At 37.7% G+C, this 27551-nt stretch overlaps 3 protein-coding genes across 3 annotated transcripts; all 3 read left to right on the forward strand.

The window, feature by feature from the left end:
• The first annotated feature begins 7939 nt into the window (after positions 1-7939).
• On the forward strand, positions 7940-9517 carry LOC133730850 (uncharacterized). Its single transcript, XM_062158363.1, has 3 exons — positions 7940-8192; positions 8277-8984; positions 9072-9517. The coding sequence occupies exons 1-3, from the start codon at positions 7940-7942 to the stop codon at positions 9515-9517; spliced, it is 1407 nt and encodes a 468-aa protein (XP_062014347.1).
• A 10589-nt stretch (positions 9518-20106) lies between these two features.
• Positions 20107-23407, forward strand: LOC133734566 (tryptophan synthase beta chain 1). Its single transcript, XM_062162190.1, has 5 exons — positions 20107-20533; positions 21050-21406; positions 21992-22434; positions 22521-22615; positions 22924-23407. Exons 1-5 carry the CDS (start codon positions 20186-20188, stop codon positions 23097-23099), a joined length of 1419 nt encoding a protein of 472 aa, XP_062018174.1. The 5' UTR covers positions 20107-20185; the 3' UTR covers positions 23100-23407.
• Positions 23408-24196: 789 nt separating this feature from the next.
• LOC133734568 (UDP-glycosyltransferase 73D1-like) lies at positions 24197-27335 on the forward strand. Its single transcript, XM_062162191.1, has one exon. The coding sequence runs from the start codon at positions 24271-24273 to the stop codon at positions 25762-25764; it is 1494 nt and encodes a 497-aa protein (XP_062018175.1). The 5' UTR covers positions 24197-24270; the 3' UTR covers positions 25765-27335.
• Positions 27336-27551: the final 216 nt, after the last annotated feature.

Genomic DNA, 27551 nt, shown 5'->3' on the forward strand with positions numbered 1-27551 from the left:
TGTCGGTGGATTTTTAAATATTTTCACACTTTTCAAAAACTTGTCGGTGGAGTAGAAAAAAATTTCACACTTTTCAAAAACCCCAACGGTGGTGTACATGATAAAAGTGTCGGTGGAGTTTTAAATATTTTCACACTTTTCTAAAAACTTGTCGGTGGAGTTAAAAAAAATTTCACACTTTTCAAAAACTTTGTCGGTGGTGTACATGATAAAAGTGTCGGTGGAGTTTTAAATATTTTCACACTTTTCAAAAACTTATTCGGTGGTGTATATGGGATAAAAGTGTCGGTGGAGTTAAAAAAAAAAAAAAAAAAAAAAAAAAAAGAGTGTCGGTGGACATATAATTTGTCTACCAATAAAAATTTCTTTGATTGCATTTTCAAATTGTTTATCAATACTATTTATTTACATCATACATTTCTCATTTTCCAAAAAAAAATTAATAAAATATTCGATGAACAGTAACTGACTGGTGACCCTGACCCAACGGGTGGAAGCAAAGATCCAGTGGCAGTGAATAGTTTCCTGCCCTGGTGCCCTGGTGACCGTGACCTGGTGACCCAACGGGTGAACTTGCTCTTAGTCCTCGTACTCCGAAATTTAGGATCAATAGGTCCACTCCGTCTAATCTCTCGGTTAAGTGGGTGACCTGGCACACACGTGGATGCCAACTAAGAGCTAAGTAAGCCGGATGGATGGCAAATTCTTCATTATGCCCCTGTCGTTTTTTGCGATCGATTAGGACCCGATCCCTAACCCATTCTCCCAAAATAGCCCTAATTATCAAAATCATCGATCGAGCTCTCTCATCTCCTAATCATGCCTAACCCACAAAATAAAAAACCCCAAAGTAAGAAAAAGGAAAAATTTTCTGAATCGGGGGACTGAACCTCAATTCCACGCATTTTGAAGCAGTAGAAGAAGCTGGATATAGAGGTGGCGACATTGCTAGAGACGACGGCGATGTTTGGGTTCCGATAGTTGAAGACAGCGAGCAAGTGGATATAGTGAGTTTTCTTTCCATTTTGAACAACATGATGACGAATTGAACTAATTGACGAACTATTTGGATGGTTTCCAGTTTTAAGGTTTTGAACAAAAATTGGGGGTTTCTTTCGGGGTGGTATGTGGGTTGTTTTTCGGTAGTTTCTGTGTTGTTTCTGATATTTTTGTAAAGGGTTTTGTGTTGGAATGGAAGTTTCGAGTTCTAGGGTTTGAAAATCGAAATTGGGTTTTATGGATTTCTGGGTTTCTGAGTTTAGGGATTTCCACACTATTTTAGGTTTGTGGTATTTGTGAACATGGTTACTTCAAGTTCAGTGTGTTGTGTATTTAAGTGCTTCAAATTTGTGGAGTGTTTGTTGAGAAGGTTGGGTTTAGCTTTTAATATTGTCGGAGTTGTGGGTGAGTTTTCTGCTTTTACTTTTAATATAGTACTGAAAGCGCTGAAAGTGGTCCATTAGAGGCAGTAAAGAAATATTTTTTTGTCTTTGTCTCCCATGTGTGAAGAATGGCATTTCTGGTTCTAAACAATGTTTGAAAGTGGGTATGTTTGTCTTTTACCTCTTTATGGAGGCATTCACTTTGCACATTTGTGTTTTGGTTCTTGCATGCATAGTGGCTAGGGTTTAATTTGCAAGTTTATTTTTGTTTTCTTGCTTTAGGAGTTAGCACTAATGTTGTTGTAATCCTTATGTAGCTCACCCCGATTATTTCACCATAAAAGTGTACCATGGAGGCTGCATACAGAAGGAGTGTTATGTTGGAGGGAAGTTTGACTACTACGATAATGTAGATAAAGATCGGATGTCATTGGTGGAGGTAGATAACATGGTGACGCAACTTAACCCGGCTTATGGACAGCAAAGAATCGACTATTGGTATAGGATAGGCGATGAGCATGATACACTTATGAAACTGGATACAGATGAGGATGTGGTTGTCATGTGCAGTTCAGTATTGGCATGGAGGCTTATCATACTGTACTTGGACCATGTGGAGCTTTATGAAGTATTCGGGGATTCAGATGACGATGTATTCATGAACAAAGATTTCTTCTTCAGTCAAGGTGGTAAGAGTGGTGTTGTTATAGAAGAGCTTCCTGACTCGCCAAGAAAGAAGAGTGGTGTTGTTATAAAAGAGCTACCGGATGAGCCCAGACCACATTCAAGCAAAGGATTTGTGATTAGAGAGGTTGAAAACCGTGTACCAACTCAAGCAAGCCAAGCTGGAGGTTTGGATCCAAAAGATAAGAAAACAGCTTATAGAGTACCATTCCAGTGGGAAAAAACCTTCAAAAGGTGACCAACAAGCATCAAGTGGTTGGGGCTAGTCAAGTATAGGACAAGGGAGTAGTGGTATTGGTTCAACAAGTGGTGTGCAAGGGTCAGGGTGGGTTCAGGGGACAAGTGGTAGATGGTGAGAATTTTGGTCTACATGATATAGATGTGTTGGACTATCTTCAAACCTTTGGTGGTGGTGAGGCTGATGTGGAGATTGAGGATGTTGGATTTGCACAAGGGGGCAGTGAGGAGGCAGCTTCAAGTGAGGATGAGGATTATGATCCTCAATTTGATGATGAGGATTATGACCACTATGGAACTGAGGATGAAGATTGGTTGGAAGAAGCAGGTATGGAGGCAGCTTCAAAAGGCAATACTTCAAGGGTGGGATCAAAGGGTCAACAGTCAACAGTGGAAGAGGATTTAGGGCACTTTTCTGATGATGAGGATATGTCTAGGGAGGATGGTTCAGATGATGAGCAGCTGCAATATGCCATTAATTCTGATGGAGAGTTAGAGGATGTGGGGATTGAATTCAACCCTCTAACTGATATCAAAAAACCAAAGTTTTGCTTGGGAATGAAGTTTCACTACAAAAAAAAATTCAATTTGCCACGGCGCAAGGCCGTCACCGAAAGCCAAATTGCCGTCGCAAAAGACCAACGGCGACGGCAATGTCGCCGATGTCGTTGGTGGCGTCGCCATTGCTATTTGCGACGGCAATTACGCTGTCGCATGAATTTTGGCGACGGTATTTATGCAGTCGCAAAGAGTAATGGCTACGCCACCTACAAGTTTTCCGTCAGGTCTTTGGCGACGACAACAGTGCCGTCGCAAAGTGCATATCATTGATAAAAAAAAAACCTGGCATGCAATTTTGCATACCAAATTAATATCTTTGGAGCAGAAGAAGCCAAATAATAAATTTTATATAAAATGCACCAAAACATGAATACCAGATTCAAATACATATATAGCTGATAAACATGTTTGATCACTTGAACAACACTTATCATCAACCAAAGAACAAAAGAAAACTAGAAAGCGTGCCCGCGCTTTGCTGCGGATAGGCTATCTGATAGTGGAAGTTGACATGGATCACAATATGTTCTCAAGCTGCTTGACATTCACAGATTCGTCAAACCTGGATAATCAACCAGAGAATTAGACTTGTAGAAAATGTGAATCAGAAGAGTATGATGAACTGTAAATGTATATTTATTTTGCCAATTGAAATGTAAACTGTTGCCAAGAAATAAAATAAAGTGAGATGTGTTTGCTGCCTAGCTAAGGCGATAATTTAACTGCTGAAATTTGCACTTTAGAATTGAAAATTGGTTTTTGTCAGCAAGAAACACAATACTTACATATATGAATGGATCTTCTATGAAAAGTCCGTATGCAAAGAAAGAGAGACTGATCAAGAAGGTTGCAGGAGAAAGATAGAATGGCATGAACTCGATGCTCCTTGTCTTGATCACTAATTTATGAAATAATGGATATATGTTAAATCACATGTGTGGTAAATGTGAAATTAAAGCAACCCAGAAATTGCAGTGTCTGAAAGCAAGTTAAAAGTGATCTGTTAGCAGTGAAGTAAACATTGAGATAAGTGAAAAAACACTTGAATATCTGATAAATATTTGCCTTCCATCATAGTGTAAAACTCTTAAGCTCACAAAGACTATTTATTTGTTTTGAAAATTCTGGTATTAGTTTTGCCTAACAGTAACTAAAGCAAGGCAGAGAAATGCCTATCTCGGGAAAGAGCTAACATGAGAAATGAAGTAGATGCCTTTGATCAGTCATACCTGCTTTCTAACATGCTTATGGTAGTCTGGATTGCGAAAAACTTATCAGCTATTGCTCGAAACTGCAGCATGTTAACTCAGTATATTACAAATCATAGGTGCAGTATGTTTGACTTTTGTGTGCAAATTATTTTGTATTACTCTGCCTATGGCTATAGTCGCTATACCTGGCAATTTGCATCACCCACAATTTGTAGCTCAGATAGATCATAGGTAGCCAACCTGAATAAATAAACAAACATTACTATCTAGTATATTCCAAATTTATGTTTATTTTTCTGCTATACTATCAGCCAGTATGAACCCAAGTATTAGACCAGTTGCAACAACCAGAGATCCCTCATATGCTTCTTTCCAGTAGACCAAAAAACAGTGATTGCATTTTATTACAATAAGGCATGACATTCTTGCTTAAAGCTATTAGCTGACATAGATAGATATGGTGTAAACTCTTCTATAGAAAGGATTCAAATTAAGTACTATCACTGATACAAATCAAATCACGTTTCATATAACTACTATTCTTCAATTAGGAACTGAAAGTTTACAAATTAAAAGCGATTTTCAGACTAATCTCAGTAAAAAAAAAAAAAAAAAATAGCAAAGACCCTTTTAGCAATTATATGAGAACTTGAGAAGTCAACCCATCCAATAACAAAGAACAAATGAATGAATAGAAAAATCTATTATCACAGGGAACAAAGTTTTCGACATCAATTGATTAATCTACGTAGAAAGACGAAGGTAGATAATTTTGTAATTGAAATCAATTGATTGTATGAATGGGAAATTTTACCCAGTCTTCGATGATGTTGATTGTGATGGATAAGCCTGATATTGCGTAACAGTAGATGGTGACTTTGATGGAGGCTTCTCTTATTGGAAAGTAGCTGGAGATGTCGGTTTTATACACAGGGATTCAGAGCAAAAATGTAATCCGAGAGTGAATCCCTTTTCAACACTGTATGTCTCTACTCCAAATTTTTGAAAGGGAATACTTATTATCATCCTGCAAACTAAAATACTTTTTTAGGATCTTAAGGTTGAAGATCAAAAACGAAAGCCTGCAAAAAGAGTTTCAATAAAATTCAAGTCTAAACTTTTCTACTATGTTACAGAGAATGTCCAAACTTAAAGTCTCAAACTTTCAATCACAAAGCTTGATACTTGATTCTAGTATGTGATTTTATATAGCCAATAAAATCAGTAAACCAAATTTGTTTGATTAAGGACCTTGAAGATTGTAGAACCTACTATTATGCTAGACCTATTCAACAAAAACAGAACAGGAAGTCAGGAACACCAAAAGCTTATTACTATCATTCAAAAACAAAACAATGAGCTACTGAGTAGTGACACAACCAATGCAACCAAAAGCACAGTATACATTTAAGCAATTTCAGCAAAACTGAGGAGTGAAATTTATATAACTTCCGTATTTTCCTTAAGAGACTAAGCACCAAAATGAACCCAGAGCAAGCAGCAAAGGATAAAGTAATATGCGTATAAATCCCTAAATCAAAAACTACAAATTTAGATCCAATACATATCCCACATCAAAAATGAAAGAGTTGAGGTTTTCACCATCTACCCTGCTAAATTATTGTCTTTATCTCTATTTGCAAACACCATTGATGCCAAATCCAAGCAATTTAACAGCATTGGGGTGGCTAATGTGAGCTTCTGCTTGCCCACCTTTCCCAATTAAGTTCTCTGCCAAGTATTATACAAAGACAACACAATAAATTAACCAAGATACCAAGAGATGAAATCAATCCCGCACCTAACTGCAGTGAAAAAAAGAATTTTGCTAAGACTGTTTATATACATTAACATTTCCAAACGCATAAAATACACCTACTTGTTTTTGATTTCTTTGATTTAGCTGCATTATACTGATGTCCACCGAAAAAAATACAATTAGATTTATTTCTTCTTTGCCCAATTGCCTGTTCACTTGTACCCCTCTTTGTTCCTCTCAACATTGGTTTTGGTCCCATCACTGCACTTAAACACATATAATCTGGTTAAAATTTGGGATGACTATCTTTCATAATTATAATCTATAAACCAATTTCATGTGAAGCACATAGGATGATTGGCGCAATATATGAAGAACAACAATACAACCTAATACTGCAACAGTGTCAATCTCTGTATAAATCAACTATAAAATGAGACAATTAAAACAGGGAAAACCAAATCTCCTTCCAAAAACTGAGTTCATATCTTCCAAGGTTCAACAGAAAATTATTTCTATATCAAAATCGGTCTCTTCAAAGAAACCATTTGATTCACCTAAGACAACATTCCCTACTCAAAAAGAAGACCCTCCATGTCCTTATCATTCAAAAGGAACTTATGCCAACAACTGCCTGCCATTTTCAGCAGAAAGAAGAAGGAAAAAAAGAGAAAACTTTCACCCATTTTGAATACAATTAAACAATTCTCTGAATTTATTCATCTATCTAATGAAACAAAAACTGAATACAACTTTTAAATATGGAAGAATAGCAGGGCAAAAATTTAATCAGAAAATCAAACCTAAAAGATGATCTAATAAGAATTTTAAATGAAATTTTAGCTAAAAGTCTATCTTTAAGACCTACAACCCTTTATTCTCTCTCTCCCTGTATCTCTCTATCGCTCTGAATTGATAAAGAAAAACCAGAACAACCGATCTATCATATCTGTATCTCTCTATCATGTTCTGAAAAGAAAAACCGAATTCCTCTATTTGATGTCGATTCATCCACAATTCCATTATTTGTAGAGGAAGGCTAACTGCTTGACATCAGCAGTTGACATATCAAACAAACAAACAATAATAAACAAACAAACACCCTTATCACCGAAACCATGAACAATCAAGCAAAAACCATACCCTCATATTCAATTTCCACAATCGACGATCAAACAAATAACCAAACCCAAAACCCAATTTCACCAAAAAACAAAACAATGGAAAACCCACAAATCTAAAACCCCCAATATCCATCGAAAGACCACAACTTTAAACAAAACCCATAATAATCGAGACCATATTCACATCCAAATACAACCAGACCTGAGAATTAAGGGAGACAATTACCTGACCCAAAAGAAAAACCTAAATCTCTTAAGCGGAACTACAAAGGGAGCTCGCAGCTCTTTCAATCTTCAAAATAGACGAAAACCCTAACGTATCCTATCAGAATTTGATATTAGATTCGGTGAAAGTTCACATAATATGAAAACCCAATCTAATTAACAGATTTTAAAAGGAACTCTTGACATACAGATGTACATAGTACTGACCTTTTCCTTTTGTTTCTCACCCAGAGGAAGGATCTTGAGAGGAACGATTGGTTTGTAGATAGCCTGGTAAACTTGACAGGACCGAAATCGAAGCAATTAGTCGGCAGTTACATTATGCTACGAATTTGGCAGATCTAGAGAGGAAATCTGAAAGTAATCATCAGTGTCGGATCGAGATGGAGTCATGGGGTCAAAGAAGAAAGAGAGCAGCGCATAGAAAGAAAAGAAGTTTTCTTTTAATCAAAGAGATAGAATTGTTCAGATAACCACCCTAAAGCGACGGCAAGTGTTTTGCAGTAGCAAACTGTTAAAAACTTGCGACGGCTAATGCTTGCCGAAGTAAATTCATAGTGGTTGGCGACCACTAGGGGCGACGGCAGTTAATACGGTCGCAAAATCTCTATACAATTGCGACGGTCAAATTTTTCTGTCGCGAAAGAGTAAGCTTTAGCGACGGCAATTAAACGCCGATGCAAATTAGTGAAGCGAATTGAATTCTTTTTTATAGTGTTTGCAGATGTAAAGGTATTGAGGGATGCCTTAAGAGAGATGGCAATTCAGGGAGGATGGGAATATGTCTATATCAAGAATGATAAGACAAGTTTAAGGGTGGTGTGCAAGGAGGATAACTGCCCATTTTTTTTGTTTGCCTCCAAAATGCAACATGAAAGCACTCTTCAGATGAAGGAGTATGTACCAACTCACAACTGTACAAGAAAGTTCAACAATAGCATGGTAAGGATGAGATACCTAACTGCAAAGTTCAAGGACCAGATTTCTCTTAACCAAAAGATAACACCAGGTTTATTAATTCTGACTTGTTTCTAACCACTTATTTATGGTTCTGATATGTTTTTTAACTATTAGTTCTGTTTGGTATTTGCAGATTCTCTAGCTAAGACCATGTCAGCTACCAATAGAGCTAGAGTTTCAAGGTCCCAGGCTTATAGAGCTAAAAGAGCTGCCATGTTGGAGGTTGAGGGATCCATTAGAGAGCAGTATGCTAGGCTGAGGGATTATGGGATGGAGCTGCAGAGGGTTGATCTAGTAACAACAATAGACATAAAATGTGACTTCAACAACCGGGAGAAGCTACCCATATTCAAAAGAATGTACATTTGCCTGGGAGCTTTAAAAGAGGGGTTCAAGGCTGGATGTAGAGCAGTTATTGGACTTGATGGAGCACATCTTAAGAGTTGCTTTAGGGGTCAGCTTCTAACAGCTGTGAGAATTGATGCCAACAACACTTCTTGGGTTGTGGCATATGCAATGGTGGAGCTGGAAATAAAGGATAGCTGGACTTGGTTTCTTGAATTGTTAGTGAAGGACCTGAGTATTGAGAATGAAGGTGCAGGCTGGACTTTTATTAGTGATAAACAGAAGGGGTTGAAACCTGCATTTGAGGATGTTGTCCCATTTGCACAAATCAGATTTTGTGCAAGACATTTATGGACAAACTTCACCAAGCTGTTTCCTGGAAAGGTTATGAAGGATCAGATGTGGAAAGCAGCAAAGTCAACAACTTTGCCTTACTTTCTGAAGGAAATGGAGGAGATGAAGTCCCTTGATGTTGATGCTTATAATTGGTTGACAGGTACTTAGTCTCCACTTCAGTTTTTGTTTATAATGTTTAATGGATTGTTTGTGATTTTTAGTTAAGGATTTTGTTTGTTATTTGTAGCACCCGAGAGGCCACCCAAACATTGGTCCAGAGCTTACTTCAGACCAGGCAACAATTGTGACATCCTCATTAACAACATGTGTGAGAGCATTAATGGCCTTATTGTACAGGCAAGGGGTAAGCCACCTATCACAATGTTTGAAGAGATACGGATGAAGTTAATGAGGAGGGTTCAAAGGAGGAAAGACAAGATGGCAGCTTATGAAGGAACTATCTGTGCAAAGGCCAGAAATGTTATAGAGAAGAATAAGATCAAGGCTGTTGAAGACTGCATTTCAACATTCAATGGTGGGGACCAAGCAGAAGTGGAGAACATTGAGGGTTCCAAGAATGTTGTTGACCTTGCTGCAAGGACATGCAGTTGCAGGAGGTGGGATTTGACTGAAATCCCATGTAAGCATGCAATTTCTGCCATCCTTGGAAAGAGGGAGGATGTGGATGCATAGGTGGCAGATTGCTACCTCAAGAGTACATATATGAGTATCTACTCCAACGTGATAATGCATGTTAATAGCATGGATATGTGGTCAAGAAGTGAAGAACCAAGTATCTTACCTCCTCAATATTCAAGGCAACCGGGTAGGCCAAAGACTAAGAGAATCAAGGATGCTTCTGAAAAGGTTCAAGATGGTGTTGGGAAACTTGGAAGGGTGCAAAGGTCACTCAAGTGTAGCAACTGCAACCAAGTAGGACATAATCTTAAAACTTGTCAAAGGCATTTGCCTCCAAAGGAGAGGAAGACTTTTGCTATTTCTAGGAAGAGGAAGGCAAATAATGAAGTTGGTCAAGGTTCTGAAAATCAGGTATACAACTTTTCATTGCACTTTCTTTGTAGTTTCAATTGCAAAGTTTAAAAGTTAATTGTGTGATAAAAAGCTATTTCATATGGTTAATGTTAATTTGCTGCAGTCCAAGAGAGGTAAAAAGGGTCCTATGACTGCCAATGAGTTGAGGCAGAGTGTGGGACCCCCCTCTCGGGTTATTGTGTCGCGACCCCGAGCCAATGAGAAACCGACATGTCACGAATAACATCCTGATAACTCATCAACCCGAAATCGCAAGGCCTTTTGGGTTTAGATTGTTGGTTTACAAAACACTTTCTTGGACAAATCATTCTAGCAACCGAACAACATATTTTCAAAACGGAATTTAAAGTGGGCTAAAGGATTTGGGCTTACAATAGGAGCCCAATTTGGAAAATAACAAATCACCAAGTAAATAAAAGTATGAGAGACGCGCCCCAGGGTTACGGGTCTCTCGAAATTTTGGTAAACGTTTAGGAAATAGATAAAAAGTAAATAAACATGCTACTTCAAAATCCGATTAAGGACCAAAACCTTCTTTTGATAAAATCAAGAAGAATACGCCAAGCCGAGCCATGTGCCTCCCCTGTACGCTCCCCGACCACGTGCTCAAACCTGCACACTATTGTAGGGGTGAGCTTTCGTCCTCGCATGCCTAGTAGGGGCCGACCCAACCATGCTAGGTTTGAAATTAATAATAATAATCGAAAATATTTACTACATAATATTGTGCACGTTTATCGAAAACACTTTTAAAATAGGCAACCACAAACATTTATTTCTTTTAATAAGCATATGCAGTATGTTTCACACAATTTGGAGCTCCGAGATACTTACCTGCCGGCTAAACTCAATCAAATCGGTGACAGACCTAGTTCGTCATCCTTCGAGAACCGGCCAACTACTCTGTAGTACTTCTGACTACAAGTAGCGAAAGTGTCCATTTCCTGGCCCTGAGTCTCCTATGACTGGTTTACTGTCTGTACTCACTCTTTCTCGACAAACATAAGAGCACGGCCCCCTCCAGAGGTTCACGGTTATCGACACCGTGGGATCCCTAGGAATCTACCCGTCTAGGTCCCATTCACTTTCAGGTCACAAGTAAAAACATAAGAAGGGTACAGTATCTTAACATGCAAGTCTAGCCTCGGTTTTCGTAATAAACAATTATCAGTTATGGAAACACGGATATCACGAGGCATCGACTAATGAACAACCAAAAACGTACTTGCAGGCAACATATTATTATACTGGAGCATTCCATATATAGAAAAGCCTCTAACAAGGAAGGGACAACTCACCCTACTTGGATATGGAGTGCTTGTCCACATTCGGGTTCGTTCCCGACTTTCGATCATTTGTCCAAATCCAAGTGCACACGCTCGAGTTTTTTATAATAAAATTAAACCAATAAGTAACTTGACTTCATTGTAACTTAACTAACCGAGCAACCAAAGCATTGACTTAATTTCCTTATAGTCCAACGAATTCCCCTTTAATAGATAAAACCTATTATCCATTCCCAAATAATTCAAATGATATGGCATTTGAACCATTTAAGATATGGCCATTATACTTAATACTTTGACCTTCATTTCTTTAACCTTTTACTTTAAGAAAACAATTGACAATTTCCATTCCCAAACATTCCATTAAATAAATTTATCTCAATTTTCGGGACATGGATAATTTAACAAAGCAACGATCCGTAATTGAATTTTAGGTCAACTCGTTAGACCTTTCTATTTTCTTGATATACCTTAGCTTCCTTAATTCCCTTTTAATCGTCAAAGTATTTACTAAACGAACTTCTTAAAACAAAACACTTTAGTAAGGAAAACTCGATTGTTTAAGGTGTAGTCTCTTGACTTATGAGGAAAACATTTTGAGTAATGCAAGAGACGAAAATCAACTTTTGTAGTAAGAGGCAAGAATGTAAAATAGTTAATGTAAACTCCTGGTGTGGAAGAAATGTTACAAATTCCTTGTCTCAAAAGCGAACACGTGAGGTAAATGCGTAATTTGTCACCTAGATTCTCGAACTCGTACTCGTACTCGTCTTTTACCTTTTTATGACTCGAATCCCGGTGTAGTGGATTTCTCCCTAAGCAAAACTGGAGATACATCGATCCGGGAGAGCTACTGTTGACTTGTGAATTCTTAATTGAATTCCATTCGAATCTCCAAATATACATGTCAAAGTTTTCTAGCCCTGACGTGCTTTCTCCAAACTAATCATCATCACTAAGAGAAAACTAATTCGAACTTTGATCCTTTAGTGCAGCAAAATCTTTGGAACGGTTGTCCCAATAGTAGACTCATGAGCTCGCCAATTGCGCATAAGTATTTGTGTTCAAACTTTTCTCGACTTCTCCCTTTTCTTGATGGTGAAGCCACAACATGTAATTCTACATGTTACGTTGATCGCCTTCCTCCACACCCCTGTAGAATAAGGCATTAAATCAACTTTCGAATTCTCAATTACTCCTTGACGTCACCATTTCAGCTTCATTCTAACCACGTGATCAAAGTTGTCTTTCAAGAGTGTGTTACCAACTTGTCCACGTTCTGAAATTCGTAGCGTTATTGACTTCAAAGCAATCAAAGATTCCTTGAAGTAAAGAAAACTGGCTGCTAAAGTTATAATCCTTTAAAGATCTTTTCTTGACCACTCTTAGAAACGTTGCTGGTGATCCTACTAAATACCAGTACAAGGGCGTGACCATGTGGTCTCGAAGCGTCCTAACATTTCCAAGTACGTTGCTGGTACCGCAATCATTTGTTTTACCAACAATTTCTCTGATTAGGGAACACAATTTCTCAACTCTTTGCGGACCAATGGCAACCCAAGAATAGTTTATGTGACTCTACTAGTCGTTCCTCGATTTCTTGTGTTTCCCGACAAAGTAATCTTGTCAACACAACAACTCAACATTAGATTTTCCAAAGCAACAAAGCTTCATATTGTTCCACCAATTAACAACAGAATTGGGGAGATGCCAAGCTCCAGCAATACTTAATTTCATGTTTGTGTTGCCATTACAAGTTTCCCTATCAATCCACCACTTGGGAAACACTTGAGTGGTGTCTACCTTACTCGAAAATCACACCTTTCCGTAGAGCATCGATGGGGAACCGCTGCAGTCGGGCCATCGCAAGGAAGGAAGAAGAGGAAATCGAGTGAAAATATGAACACCACTGATCCAAATGACTATATAGGGGTCATTATCTCACTTTTTACTCAATTTTTCACTTTGCTCCACACAACACTCTATATTTTTCAATACGTGCAACAATATATGTAGTACAACAACTTTAATCCATCAATAAAATTTTCTCTATAACACTAGCATGGGGGTACACAAATATCCCTTTCAACTTCATCTCTAACCTGCTTTTCCGAGTATCAACTCACCCAATATAACCTCGTTAACTCCTTAATGCTCAATCCCCTAATAATTTACCCAACACTTTATCCAATTTTCATACTTACAACCTTTGGGGCGTTTGTGGTCGAGTGGCATCATGACGGCATTGGCAATTTAAAACTTTAAACCAAACTTTAAAGCATCACCAAAAAGACAAACTAAATAAATTTTTTTTTTTCAAGGAACGTCAAAGGTATCTTTGCTTTTTAAATCCATTGGAAATTCTTTGAATGACTCGGAAGTAGCCTCAAGGAAAAATATTTGCAAGTGAAATAAGGCAATACTGTATCCTCCGGGAAGAACAAAATAAAGGAGGGACGTCGAAAACATACCATCTTTTTTTTTTTTTTTTTTATGCCCAAGAAAACCAAGCGTTTTGCTTAACCAAATTCGACACTTGAAACCTTTGAAAAGAGTTGCTAGATTTGTAAAAACAACTTCAAAAGTACTTCGGAACCTAGTGCTCTGATACCACTTTACTGTGGGACCCCCCTCTCGGGTCACCACATAGAGAGTGAAGGAAAGAGCTCAGTATCAAAGGGTATGTTGCATGCCATTTTTACTATCTACTGCACTTAAAAGTCTCATTCTCAAGTTAAATTGAATCTATTTTTTTCATGTGTGTCTAGAAAAAGTGGGCTGCAATGAAGGCAGCAAGCTTGGCAGCAAATAGATCTGCCCCAACAAGAGGGAGGCCTAGACAAGCCACATCTGCCCCAACTACCTCAAGACATGTTCAAGCTACCTCAACCAGCACAAGTTCAAGGCCTCCACAAGCTCCTAGGGCATCAACCAAGCAAGTTGCAACACCAACAAGATCATCTCAAAGGATAAGAGAAAATTCAGGTAAAGGAAACGGAAAATAGGTCTGCAAATTGATGAAGTGTTAGGCTGCCAAGCAAATGAAATTAGCCATCCTTTTTTTGTGCAACCTTGTGCTGTGCCACTTGGTTGCTAGTTCTAATCTTTTGATAAGATGATTAGAGCTAAAGTATATGCATGATAGAACAGTTCTTGAGGATGTAATGCTCTAGTTTTTGTTTTTTGTAAACTAGAGCTTCTTCATTGGCTTGCTGCAGATTTTATGGATTAATATGAATGAAATGGCAGATTATGGTATTTTCCATACTTTGGTGATTTTTTTTTGTAAGGATTTTTCTTGTGGTATTGTGGCATACTATCAGTTTATATTGGAATTGGCAGATTTCTGCAAAATTTGTGCAATTCGCAGATGGCTGCAAAATAATGTGTAATTGGCAGATTTCTGCAAAATTTGGAGGAGGTAATTTTAGGGGAATATATGAATGATTTGAGGGAATTTAAGCTGCAGATGGGGGATGATGAAGCAAGGGTCAATTTGGACAATTTACTAGTGACATGGCATGCCAGCATGCAGCTGAGTTGGCATGGAAGGAAACACCATGTCAACCACTTAACAGCAGCTTTTAACGGACGATTAACAGAAAGGACCTATTGGTCCTAAATTTCGGAGTACGAGGACTAAACATGTGAAATTCAGAGGCCAGGGACTGAAGTGTTTTTTGATCAAAACCTCAAGGACTAAACAATATTTAGTCCATAAAATAAAATAAATAATGCAAATATTGCATTTTATGCTCCTATCAACCCCAACTCTAAACCGCTCTGTTTTCCTCTCCCTAAACTCTATGATATATTGTTATGGATTGATTACATTAGGAGTGCGATACTTCAGACTTGAAAAGATTGAGATAAGTGATTCTTCATGCAGTCAGCCTATATAACCCGAATTTTTCATTCTCATTGCATGAACTCAATAACTTGTGAAAGAATCCATACAATTGCGCAATATCCTCGCAAGAATCCCTAATGTTTTTTGAGAAAATTTGTGAACTGTGATGTAGACACTATTATTTTAGGTTTAAGGGATGTTGGTTACGGCTACAAGAACTGGAGTAATATGTCCAGTGGTTGATCAGAATGCTGTTGAGATTGGTGAGGTTTCACGCTTGACTAGAGGAAGGATGAGCATATATGAAGAAGACGGGATCGATGGTGGCTAAATGCACGTCATGTATTGGATATTGCTCCCGCTAGGTTGACCTTTAATGAGGAATGGCTGGTTGCGGTCCAGGTAACCATGGAAGCATATAGAAGAATAGAGGACGATCGTAGACGGCGCAACAAGGCTAAAGGTGACGGAGTTGACAGTGAATCTCCAAACTCATCATTTTTTGCTTCGACCTCATTCACATAACCGATGGGATAGGGGAAGGGTAAGATATAGGATGTGGTTTTTTTTGATAAGAAGATATAGGATGTGGTTACACATGCTGTCCTATCACTATACTTCGTGGCAGCCTTTTTGATATTTCATTGGGTGTTGTAGTTGTTTGAGACATGTATTTATTTTATTTTATGTTATTTTATTTTGTTTTGAATAATTGAACATGACAATTCTTTAATGGACGTTACTTGCTAGTGATTTTCTCTCTGGTTAGGCCAAAAAGGCATGGCAGTTTGTTGATTCGAGGGTCTAAACTTTGGTTTATCTAATTTCTTGATAGTGACTTAATGCGGTTGTGTGTATATATTCATTCCCCTTAAAAAAATAATAATAAAAAAAATAATAATAATAAAAAACTGGTTAGGAAAAATTCTCCGAATTTGTTGTTAAGCCTCATTTGGTTTCTGAATTGGTATTTTATTCTTATATTTAGGATGCAAAAGGAAAGAAAATTCATAAAAGATGGCAGAAAATGGTTTCTTTCATGCCTCAAAGTTCATTTTCACCATTGGTTTCCCTAAAAAAGAAAAGTTCATTTTCATTTGTTACTTATTTTCCCTCATTATATTACATTGACTACAAATGTCCTGACAACTTCCCAAATTTTCTCAAACACTAAACTGAAAATTCATGAAAATTTTAATTTCCAATTTCATAAAATTAAAATAAAGAAATTACTTTCTTTCCATGAAATAAATAATTTATATACATGTCCATTTATATATGTATTTGAGTAATATTTTTCACATTTAAAACCCTCAAAGCATGATGACATAACTAGCCCATATATTCATACATTTGAGTGATCCGACAACTACAAGAGATGGGATTAAAGCAGCAAACTTTGACTTACTGCTTTGGAACCCAATTCGAAAAACACAAGCAAGTTATGAACTTGTACCAAGTACATACATATAAGACTTAAAATAACATGATTGAACAACTTTGTTTACCTTGGTTATGATCATCATCTGCATCTCTATTCATTGTTGGAGAGAGGAAGTTCAGTCTTAATAGAAAAATAACAAGATTGTAGTAGTGAATTCTCTGGGTGATGAGATAAACAAAATTCTCTAGTGTTTCTTTGATAAGGTTTATATAGTTTGCGATAGCTGCTAACGATAGGTTTAGGAATTTTTTTTTTCACGTTGTTTAGTTTTAAACTTTTAATGTAGTAGAATGTAGTGTAAATTTACCATGATATGAGGTGTCAAAAAAAATCCACGTGGCATTATCTATTGGGCCGTCAGACCATGTGGCAATCTGGCATGGTTCTACAAGAGGACATAAATTTTTTTCAGAGAAAATAGTTTCTTCTGTGCCTCAAAGTTCATTTTCACCATTGGTTTCTATAAAAAAAGAAAGGGAGAATTTTTCAAACAGTACATGAACTAAAGGTCACTGTGAATTAACGTGTCTCACTATACACTAATTACATTTTAGTACCTGGACTATAAAACCCGACTACATTTAAATACATGCTGTTAACTTTTCCGTTACGGGCAAGCCACCTGGCACATTTATGGGGGCATATCAGTCCGTTCATGCATGGTGTACCTCAAAATCATGAGCAAAAGGAGAATCTGGGTATGTATTTTTGTGCTAGTCTATGTGATACTCTTAACTAGCTCATGGAATTTCCTCAAATCCATACTCTCCTGGTACAAATTACAAGGCCAGCCTTCGCCGTCGTCATATGGGTGGCCAGCCCTCTACGCCTCCGTGCTCCTCGACTTTGATGGAGGCTGCTCTCCATGTTTGTAGCGCTGGTTGTGATGGTACCTACCATTTGGCTGACGTGGATTGCGATTGTGGTTCTCTTGGCCTTGAGGCCTTCTTTGGGAAGCCCAGGAGGAGTTTGGTCATTGAAGGCAGGAAGATTACTAGAGAGATTATTGGGATTGTGTTTAAGATTTTGTTGAAGGAGGGCAATTTGGTGGCTGTTATTTGTGTTGTTTTGGGCTATTTTGCACTTTTCAGGAGGAATAGTAATGCTACCCCTGACCTCTTTGACTGAATTTCTTTGCTAATTTTGGTGGGTGTGGAGGAGAGATTTCAAGGATTCAGAGTTTGGTAAAGTTTCCCTTTCTCCCTATTAGTTCAATTGTGCAAGGAAGCAATTATGCTCCAATGTGGAGAACAAGAATATAAGTTGTAGCTACGTATGAATCATCTTGATTGGAGACCACCCAAGTTAATATTTTGATGATCTGGTTTAGCATTGAAGTTCTCTAGTGTTCGACAATTTGTTCAATTCTGAAATTTTCTCTTTTGCTTTTTCTTCGGTCAGTGGTTTTTTTTCTTTCTTAATCCAATGAGATTTGCAACATGAATTAAGAGAGCGAGACCTTGTCAAATTCACAGCGTTGGCACACAAATCATTTGAGAAGGGTTCTGGACTTTGGTTAGATGTTCCCTTGCTGTAGCCCATGCTTTTGTTATTGATGACATCGTTGATGGAGGGATGATACTTGAAAGAGATCCCACTGATATTGATTCTCTATAAGATTAGTAGACTTGTAAACTAACCAACCCAACATGTTAGAATTTTTAAAGCAGGAGGTAGAGTTGAAAGCTGGTTTATCAGCAACATGCTATATGGATAGGTTGACTAAAAGGGAAAAGAAAAGGGTGACTGAAGGGGAAGAGAAAAGGGTTGCTGGGTTAGTCAAAATACAATTTTGCCCTCGTTTATTTCATAATGGCATCGGACGTTACGGAAAAGGTAACGATATGTACTGAAATGTAGTCGGGTTTCATACTTCAGGTACGAAAATGTAATTAGTGTAAATTGAGGCACGTTAATTCACAGTGACATTTAGTTCAGATACTGTTTGAAAAAATTTCCCAAAAAGAAAAATTCATTTTCGCTCACTCTTTCTTTATATTTGTTACTTATTTTCCCTCATTATATTACATTGACTACAAATTTCTTAACAAATTCCCCGACAACTTCCCTAATATTCAAACACTAAACCAAAAATTCATAAAAATGTTAATTTCTAATTCCATAAAATAAAAATAAATAAATAACTTTCTTTCCTTGAAATAAATAATTTATATACGTGTCCATATGCACTTTACCAATCGGACCACTTGTAATCTACAGTGGTCCTATAATCCAAGTCCCAAGATCTCATCACATGCAGAATTGCATAATCGGCACAGCAACGTAACGTTGTCCTCCAAACGACCGCGCATTGTTGCATTTTGCTTAGAATTTTTTAACAACAGAAAGTGGAGGTCGGTAGGTAATAAATTTCAATCTAAAAAAAAGTAACCGCGAGATATTCATGGAATCTATCACCTAGGGCCAAATTTATTTCTCTTTCAGGAAACAATGCGATAAATACGGAGTCTACACGTAGTCTCCAACGCCTTTTACCAATCCTGTGAAAAGGTAAACAAAATGGCTAATATTTAAAGAAATTATTCAGTGTATCGACATATTAGTGTAAGTAATAACAATAAGGGAAAATTTCGCAAACAGTACACAAAGTAAAGGCCACTAATAATTCTTATACATAAAGTTTCAAACCAAACATTTCGGTACATGAAATCAGAAACTCGACCCACTATCAGTACACGACGTCAATTTTTGACACCAAAATGTTCATTATGCCCTCAGTTTTTTTTTTTTAATAATTTTTTTTTCTGTTATTTTTTTCTATTATTTTTTTCCTTCTTTTTTTTCTGTTATTTTTTTTTCCTTCGTTTTTTCTGTTATTTTTTTCTATTATTTTTTTCCTTCTTTTTTTCTGTTATTTTTTTTTCCTTCATTTTTTCTGTTATTTTTTTCTATTATTTTTTTTCCTTCGTTTTTTCTGTTATTTTTTTTCCTTCGTTTTTATCTCTTTCTTCTTCCTTCTTCCGGGCTCACTCCCTCTCTTCCAACGCCGCCTTCCTCACCTCCACGCTCACTCCCTCGCTTCCAACGCCGCCCTTGCCCTCCAATTGGTGAGATTTATGGTCCTACAGCTTATATTTGTAACTCAGCCAATATTTAGTCATGTGAAAAGAAAGAAAGAGATAAAAATGAAGGAAAAAAAAAATGAAGGAAGAAAAAAAAAACAGAAAAAATAAAGGAAAAAAAAAAACAGAAAAAATGAAGGAAAAAAAAATAACAGAAAAAAAGAAGGAAAAAAAATAATAGAAAAAATGAAGAAAAAAAAAACAGAAAAAACGAAGGAAAAAAAATAATAGAAAAAAATAACAGAAAAAACGAAGGAAAAAAAAAATAACAGAAAAAAAAAATTTATTAAAAAAAAAAGAACGTACTGAAGGCATAATGGACATTTTGGTGTCAAAAATTGACATCGTGTACTGATAGTGGGTCGAGTTTAAGATTTCGTGTACTGAAATGTTTGGTTTGGAACTTTATGTATAAGAATTATTAGTGGCCTTTACTTGGTGTACTGTTTGCGAAATTTTCCCTAACAATAAACGATTACATAACCTTACTTAAATCTTTTATTATTAAAAAAAAAAATTATTGATAAATATCAACGACGTGTATTGAATTTGCCAATCCACTTGCACTCGCTGCATAGTAGAATACTCCTAGAGGTCCCTAGTTCCTCAATTCACTCTTCTCTCTCTCTCTCTCTCTCAAATTCTATGGCAGCCTCCGCTAGCTCAACCACAGCTTGCAAAACCCACCCGAACCTAATCACCGCGCCGCTCTCAAAACCTTACTCCTCCCGACTGCCCTTCAAGTTCCGGAAATTTACCTCCCGTGCCACCGCCCCTTCCTCCATCTCCTGCACTCTCGCCCGAGACTCCGCCGCTGCTAGTCTCCGGATGGATAGCCAGAGCGCAAACGGGTCGCCGGCGGGCCTGCCTCGACCCGATTCCTTTGGCCGGTACGGGAAGTATGGCGGAAAATACGTCCCGGAAACGCTAATGCACGCGCTCACCGAGCTTGAGACGGCGTTTCACGCGCTCGCTCATGACGAGGATTTTCAGGTAATGTGAAAAATTGTTAATGGTAAATTCATCTGTGTGTAATTTGTAGCTAGTTTCAGTATCTGTCGGATTTAATCAATCAGTGAAGATTTTGTTACTGGGAGGAGGATTTGAATATGGGGGGATTTGTTACCGAATTCTTTCGATTTCAATCGAGGATTTGAATATGGTGAACATGTCCTAATGGTGAAGTATATGGCTGTGGAATTATAATTTTGAAATTTAGAAATGCCTAATCTGTTGGGACTATCGGAAATTTGTAGAATTCGTGATTTCTCTAGGTCAAATTATTTGGATGCCGGATGGTTATTGAATACAATATTGTTTGTTGGCCTTATGGTTTTCTCCCATTCTCCCATTCAATTTAGAAGTGGTGGTAGATAGGATTTATGGAATCTGCACTGTTAAATGAATAGTTTTCTTACATTAGGAGTTTTGCCTACATCGTCGTGCTTTTACTTGGTTACTAGCTGAATGCAATTTCCTAATTGTTTGGAGGAATGTATGATATTGTAGACAGAGTTGAATGGCATTTTGAAGGACTATGTTGGCAGGGAGACTCCCCTCTATTTTGCAGAGCGGCTGACTGAACATTACAAACGTCCTAATGGTGAGGGGCCACACATTTACTTGAAAAGAGAGGATCTTAACCATACTGGGGCCCACAAGATCAACAATGCTGTTGCCCAGGCTCTATTAGCTAAGAAATTGGGCAAGAAGCGCATAATTGCCGAGACTGGAGCTGGTCAACATGGAGTTGCCACTGCAACGGTCTGTGCTCGGTTTGGATTGCAGTGTATCATCTACATGGGTGCCCAAGATATGGAGAGACAAGCTCTCAATGTTTTCAGAATGCGGCTTCTTGGTGCTGAGGTATGCAATGGTCTGCAATTCATTTCCTTTAAGTGATACATTTTCCTTATCTTATTGTAGGTTGTATTTACAAGGTGAACATTCAGTGATCTATGGAACTGGACTGAATTGAATTTAGGCATATTTTTTCACATCAATTTTTCACTAATAGTATGTCCTGAACATAATGACCAAAATAAAGATTCTTCATACCGTTATCATTAGAGTTAGTACCAATGGTGCTACCTGCTATTGCTATATTGCCCGTTGAACTTTGTCTCAGATCTAGTCTTGGTAGTTTAATTTATCTCTGTAGAACATATGACGTGCTTTTTGGCATGATTTAGTGAAATAAGTAGCCTATTGGATGCATCATACATGTTTCCTCTTTGCGCACAGAAAGTAGATATGCATTTTATAGGAAAGTGACTGTATTTAACACTTAGTGCCACTTTTTTTTTGTCTTTCTCTTGATACTGGATATTATGTGAAAGGGCTTAAAACACTATTATGTGCACTATTATCCTAATTTTGAGTTGAATACATTGTTTTAAACAATCCCATCTTTCCAAATTGTAAACTTTTATTCCTTTCTCTGAGCTGCAGGTTAGGGGAGTCCATGCTGGAACAGCCACATTGAAGGATGCTACTTCAGAAGCTATAAGGGACTGGGTTACCAACGTAGAGACAACTCATTATATTTTGGGTTCGGTTGCTGGCCCTCATCCATACCCTATGATGGTTCGTGATTTCCACAAGGTAATTGGTAGAGAAACAAGAAAACAGGCATTGGAAAAGTGGGGTGGGAAACCAGATGTTTTGGTAGCTTGTGTAGGTGGTGGCTCAAATGCTATGGGACTCTTCCATGAGTTTGTGGAAGACAAAGACGTTCGATTGATTGGGGTGGAAGCTGCAGGCTTTGGATTGGACAGCGGCAAACATGCTGCAACCTTAACCAAAGGGGATGTTGGGGTTTTGCATGGAGCTATGAGCTACTTGTTACAGGATGAAGACGGCCAAATTATTGAGCCTCATTCTATAAGTGCAGGGTATGGAAGTCTTTTGACATGTTTGACTACCAATTGTGATGTTGCTTTATAGTGTACTAATTATAAAAATTATGTGTGCCATATAGCTTGGATTACCCTGGAGTTGGACCGGAGCATAGTTTTCTGAAAGACTTGGGGCGTGCTGAATACTATAGCATTACAGATGATGAAGCATTGGAGGGTATGTGATTTACAGTTTACAATTTATTTACTTTATGCTCTATGCATAGCATTACTGTTTAATACATGGTTGCATCCCATTTTAAGCTAAATGTATAGTCCTCGGGATAACATCATAAACAAGCGGAGACCTCTAATATGTTGTGATTTTTCTTGCTGGCCCACAATTTCCTTATGTTTTCGGTGATCTTAATCTCTTTGACTATGTTCTTTGATTGATGAAATATTACAATGTTCTGTCATCTACATTGCTATTGCTTGGAAAGCATCAAGCTTTTGGGCTAATCATCAAGTTCTCTCCTAATGCAGCCTTTAAAAGATTGTCACGACTGGAGGGAATAATTCCGGCTCTGGAGACTTCTCATGCACTGGCTTACTTAGAAAAGCTCTGCCCTACTCTTCCTGATGGGACCAAAGTTGTGCTTAACTGCAGTGGCAGAGGGGATAAAGATGTTCATACTGCCATCAAACACTTGAAGGTTTGATGCTGTCATTACTGAACGAACCACAGAATTATCACAGTAAAACTAGGACCACAGGAAATAATGTGTCTTATGTAATTGTCGTATAGAGCCATGTTAAGTAGGAAATCAATTTGTTGATTGGGTGATGATGTCTCTTGGCATCAACCATCCAAGAACAGTTGATAGCAAATTTACTTTGAATGGAAGTACTGTATTCTACCTTTCTGCAATGGTTTAAGCCTCTCTTGTATTGCAAATTTCTCTGGTTCCTGGACAATGTCACTTTAAGTTTCTGAAAGAGGAAAATGCCAATCTTTTATGTTTGAAGATGATGAAGTTGGTGATTTTTCGAGTCCTTGACTAGTTTACTTTGAAGTGAGAGTCACTTAATACTATGGAGTTTTGAGATACCTGACTTAATATGAAGCCGCTAATTAGGTAAAGAATTAAGCTGGGAATCAATGTTTCTCTTTAGCCCTGTCTCTTATCCTTGGGAAATCTTTCTTCAATAGCTTGTGTGGATGACATTCTCTGCATTGTTGATAAAAGTTCAGAGGAGGTGGAGTTCAGTGGAGATGATTCAAGATCTTACTCAGTATAATTCCAAAATTTTCGTGTGTTTCCTTTTCTTTAACAAAAGGCGAGATGATCAATTTAGTCCATGTAGTTGGAGTTGGGTTCAAGTTTGGGTCAACAATAACGTTATAGTTTCTTATTGTTGCAAACTTGCAAGTCAAGAAAAACTTTTAGGGGTTCATCCAGTTTCTGATCATAACTATATTTCACTCATTTCGAGCTACTAAATTAGCTTATTTTCAATGTAAAAACAGCATAGCACCATGTTTACTTTTCTCTTTTCTTTTCGGTCATGTGTTGTTTGCCATAAAAAAAAAAAAAAAAAACTATTATATGTGATCTTTATATTGTAGTCCCAAAATGTGCAATTGGGGTTTCAATTTTGTCATAATTATATCAGAGCCACAAGGTCTTTCTTTCTTTTATATTAGTTTTGAGAAAGAAATGTACAAACCAATACTTTGTTTAGAGGCCCAATGTCTTCGTCGTCACACAGCGCACATGTAGAGACACTAATTAGTAACTAGATTTCACCTATTTCGGCTCCATATATCAACCTATATATAACCAATCTTATCAATAACAAGAAATTATACCTTGTGATCTCCTGTCTACTATGGCTTCACAAGCCAGGCAAAAGAAGCAGCCTCACTTTGTCTTAGTGCCACTTATGGCACAAGGGCATATGATTCCCATGATAGACATGGCTAGGCTCTTCGCAGAGCGTGGTGTGATGGTTAGCTTGGTCACGACTCCATACAATGCCTCAAGATTTGAGTCATGCATTTCTCGAGCAAGAGATCAATCCGGACTTCCAATATCCATTGTGAAAATCCCATTTCCGTGCCAAGAAGTGGGACTTCCAATGGGAAGTGAGAGTCTTGACACCTTGCCATCTCGAAATCTGTTGAGGAAGTTCTTTATGGCTCTGAGCATGCTGCAAGAACCACTAGAAAAGTACCTTGAAGACCAGAAGCTTCAGCCATGGTGCATAATCTCGGACAAGGCCCTCTCGTGGACTTCAAAAACAGCTCAGAAGTTCAATATTCCAAGGATTGTTTTCCATGGAATGTGCTGCTTCTCACTGCTGAGCTCTCACAACATCAAACTCTATAATGCTCACAATTCTGTTACTTCTGATTTTGAACCTTTTGTGGTGCCAGGGCTGCCCCAGAGGATTGAGATCACTAAGGCTCAGCTACCAGGAGCATTTGTCACGCAACCGGATTTGGATGACTTCAGGGACAAGAATCAAGAGGCTGAAGCGAAATCGTTTGGGGCGGTGGTGAATAGCTTTAATGCACTTGAACATGGGTGTGCTGAAGAGTTGGAGAAGGTGTTTGATAAAAAGGTTTGGTGCATTGGACCAGTTTCCTTATGCTACAAGAGCAATTCAGATAGGTTTTCTAGAGGTAACAAATTCTCAATTGATGAGAGTCAATGCTTGCAATGGCTTGAATCAATGCAACCAAGGTCTGTCATCTATGTTTGTCTTGGTAGCCTTTGTAGATTAGTCCCATCACAACTGATAGAGCTTGGACTAGGCTTAGAAGCCTCAGGAAAACCCTTTATCTGGATAATCAAAACATGTGGGAAGTATGAAGAATTGGAGAAGTGGTTAGTGGAGGAGAGGTTTGAGGAAAGGATCAAAGGAATAGGCCTTTTGATCAAGGGTTGGGCTCCCCAAGTTCTTATTCTCTCAAGTCCAGCAATTGGAGGGTTCTTAACTCATTGTGGTTGGAACTCAAGCATAGAAGGGGCATGTTCTGGTGTGCCAATGATCACATGGCCTCTATTTGCTGAGCAATTCCTTAACGAAAAATTGATCATAGAGGTTTTAAAGATTGGTGTTCGGGTTGGTGTGGAGATTCCTGTTAGATGGGGGGATGAAGAGAAAGTTGGAGTGTTGGTGAAGAAAGATGGGGTGAAGAAGGCAATACAAACACTGATGGATGGAGGTGAAGAAGGAGAAAAGAGAAGAAAGAGAGCAACAGAAATTGGAGAGAAGGGAAGAAGAGCCATGGAAAAAGGAGGTTCATCGCATTCAAGCATGTCTTCTTTGATTCAAGATGTTAGGCAATTACATGAAGCCACAGGTCAGAAGCTTTAACTTGAGCATAAAAAAATCAATGTTCCTGCAGGTGAAACTTTGTTGCAGATTCAGCTTGAACATATATGGATACAAGCAAGAGTCGCCTGTAACAGTTTCAATATATTGTACATATTAGTTTCCTCTACTTTAACACAATATCAAATTCATATCAACAACAATAGTGCTTTAACACTATCTTAGTCAATTGCAACCACTAGTCAGTAGTGAGTACCCATGTTAAAGATTCTCACGTCCTTGATTCAAGAGTCAAGTCAAGACAATTTAAAGTCAGTAGTGAGTACCCATGTTAAAGATTCTCACGTCCTTGATTCAAGAGTCAAGTCAAGACAATCTACAAAATTTAAAATCAATAAGGCATTGTGATGAAATCATATAGTTAATTTGAATGTTTGCAGTAGATCACATGCAGCTACCAAATACACATTCATACATTGGGAGTGAACAGACAATAATAAATAAGTTAATATATACATAATGTGCTAGAGAATAGGAAGATTACAAGATATCCTAGTAGCTAAGAAGCATTTTTCTTTTTGTTTCTGGCAATACATGCACGTTACGAGAATGTCAATCAAATATCAGTATATGACAAGCAGTAGATGACAACATGATCACATGCAGCTACCAAATACACATTCATACATTGAGAGTGAACAGACAACAATATATAAGTTAACACATAATGTGCTAGAGACTAGGGAGATTCCAAGATATCCTCACAATAAAAATGTTATAGTAATCCTAGTAGCTGAGAAGTGTTTTTTCTTTTTCTTCGGACAATACATGTATGTTACGAGAATTTCAATCAAATATCAGTATGCGACACGCCTGAGAGAGAGAACATTACACATACTAGCAAGTATAAGTAAACTGATCATTGTGCATATGGTAATCTTCATGAAGGCTGAAGAGTGGAGTATAAAAGCCATTCATCCCCATCAATGTAGGGAACATCCAAAAAGGGTGCTGCTTCAGATTCATTGAGCTGCTTTGAATATGAGACCCTATTTGTATTATTTGCTCCTGGTCCTATGCACTCGTACTCCCCATAAAACACTTTCCTGCATTCAAATAGTTATGTAACTAGCTAAAGTAATTCCATAAAATGTCACAAAAGATAACTCAAATCTTTCAGTTATCTTCAAGTACATTGATGAAATTTTGAAAACCATGCCCTACTGCAACAAAGTTTAAGAGACTCCTCAGTCCTTAAGCCAACAACATTCAACCACACCAATTTCTTTCTCTGATCTCTTTTCCTTTTTTCCATGTCATGAGTCAGCTACACCAGTGTTACGGTCAACCTCAACTATCCACCCACTTCAAAAGTTGGCAAAAGCCCACATTTTGTAGCTTAATGTCATATCAAACTTGTTCTTTTCTGTTATCTTCAAGTACGTTGATGAAATTTTGAAAACCATGCCCTACTGTAACGAAGTTTAAGGGACTCCTAAGTCCTTAAGTCAACAACATTCAACCATACAATTTCTTTCTCTGCTCTTTTTCCTTTTTTCCATGGCATGAGTCAGCTACACCAACGTTACGGTCAACCTTCTTTTCTGGTTAGCCTGCATATCGATCCTCAAAGATTCAACACATGAACAAAATCAAGATTGAGTCTACATAACTGGTGAAAACTGAAATCTATTACTCAACTTAAAGCTGCACATAAGAACAACTTAAATACATAGTCATACTATCATAAATAGAAGACATTAATCAACTAAGGCTGCTCCTCCTCTTCCTACCAAAAGAGGAAGAACCAAAAAACAGTTCTGATGGCA

Source organism: Rosa rugosa, chromosome 2 (assembly GCF_958449725.1).
Source record: "Rosa rugosa chromosome 2, drRosRugo1.1, whole genome shotgun sequence".
NCBI lineage: Eukaryota > Viridiplantae > Streptophyta > Magnoliopsida > Rosales > Rosaceae > Rosa > Rosa rugosa.

What these genes read in the sequence shown, in the direction of transcription:
- LOC133730850 (XM_062158363.1), top strand. Translation starts at nt 7,940, where the DNA reads ATGGCAATTCAGGGAGGATGGGAATATGTCTATATCAAGAATGATAAG. An exon ending in TAACCAAAAGATAACACCAG is followed by an intron (nt 8,193 to 8,276) that starts GTTTATTAATTC and finishes TGGTATTTGCAG; the next exon opens with ATTCTCTAGCTAAGACCATG. An exon ending in TGCTTATAATTGGTTGACAG is followed by an intron (nt 8,985 to 9,071) that starts GTACTTAGTCTC and finishes TGTTATTTGTAG; the next exon opens with CACCCGAGAGGCCACCCAAA.
- LOC133734566 (XM_062162190.1), top strand. Translation starts at nt 20,186, where the DNA reads ATGGCAGCCTCCGCTAGCTCAACCACAGCTTGCAAAACCCACCCGAAC. An exon ending in CTCATGACGAGGATTTTCAG is followed by an intron (nt 20,534 to 21,049) that starts GTAATGTGAAAA and finishes ATGATATTGTAG; the next exon opens with ACAGAGTTGAATGGCATTTT. An exon ending in AGATGATGAAGCATTGGAGG is followed by an intron (nt 22,616 to 22,923) that starts GTATGTGATTTA and finishes CTCCTAATGCAG; the next exon opens with CCTTTAAAAGATTGTCACGA.
- LOC133734568 (XM_062162191.1), top strand. Translation starts at nt 24,271, where the DNA reads ATGGCTTCACAAGCCAGGCAAAAGAAGCAGCCTCACTTTGTCTTAGTG.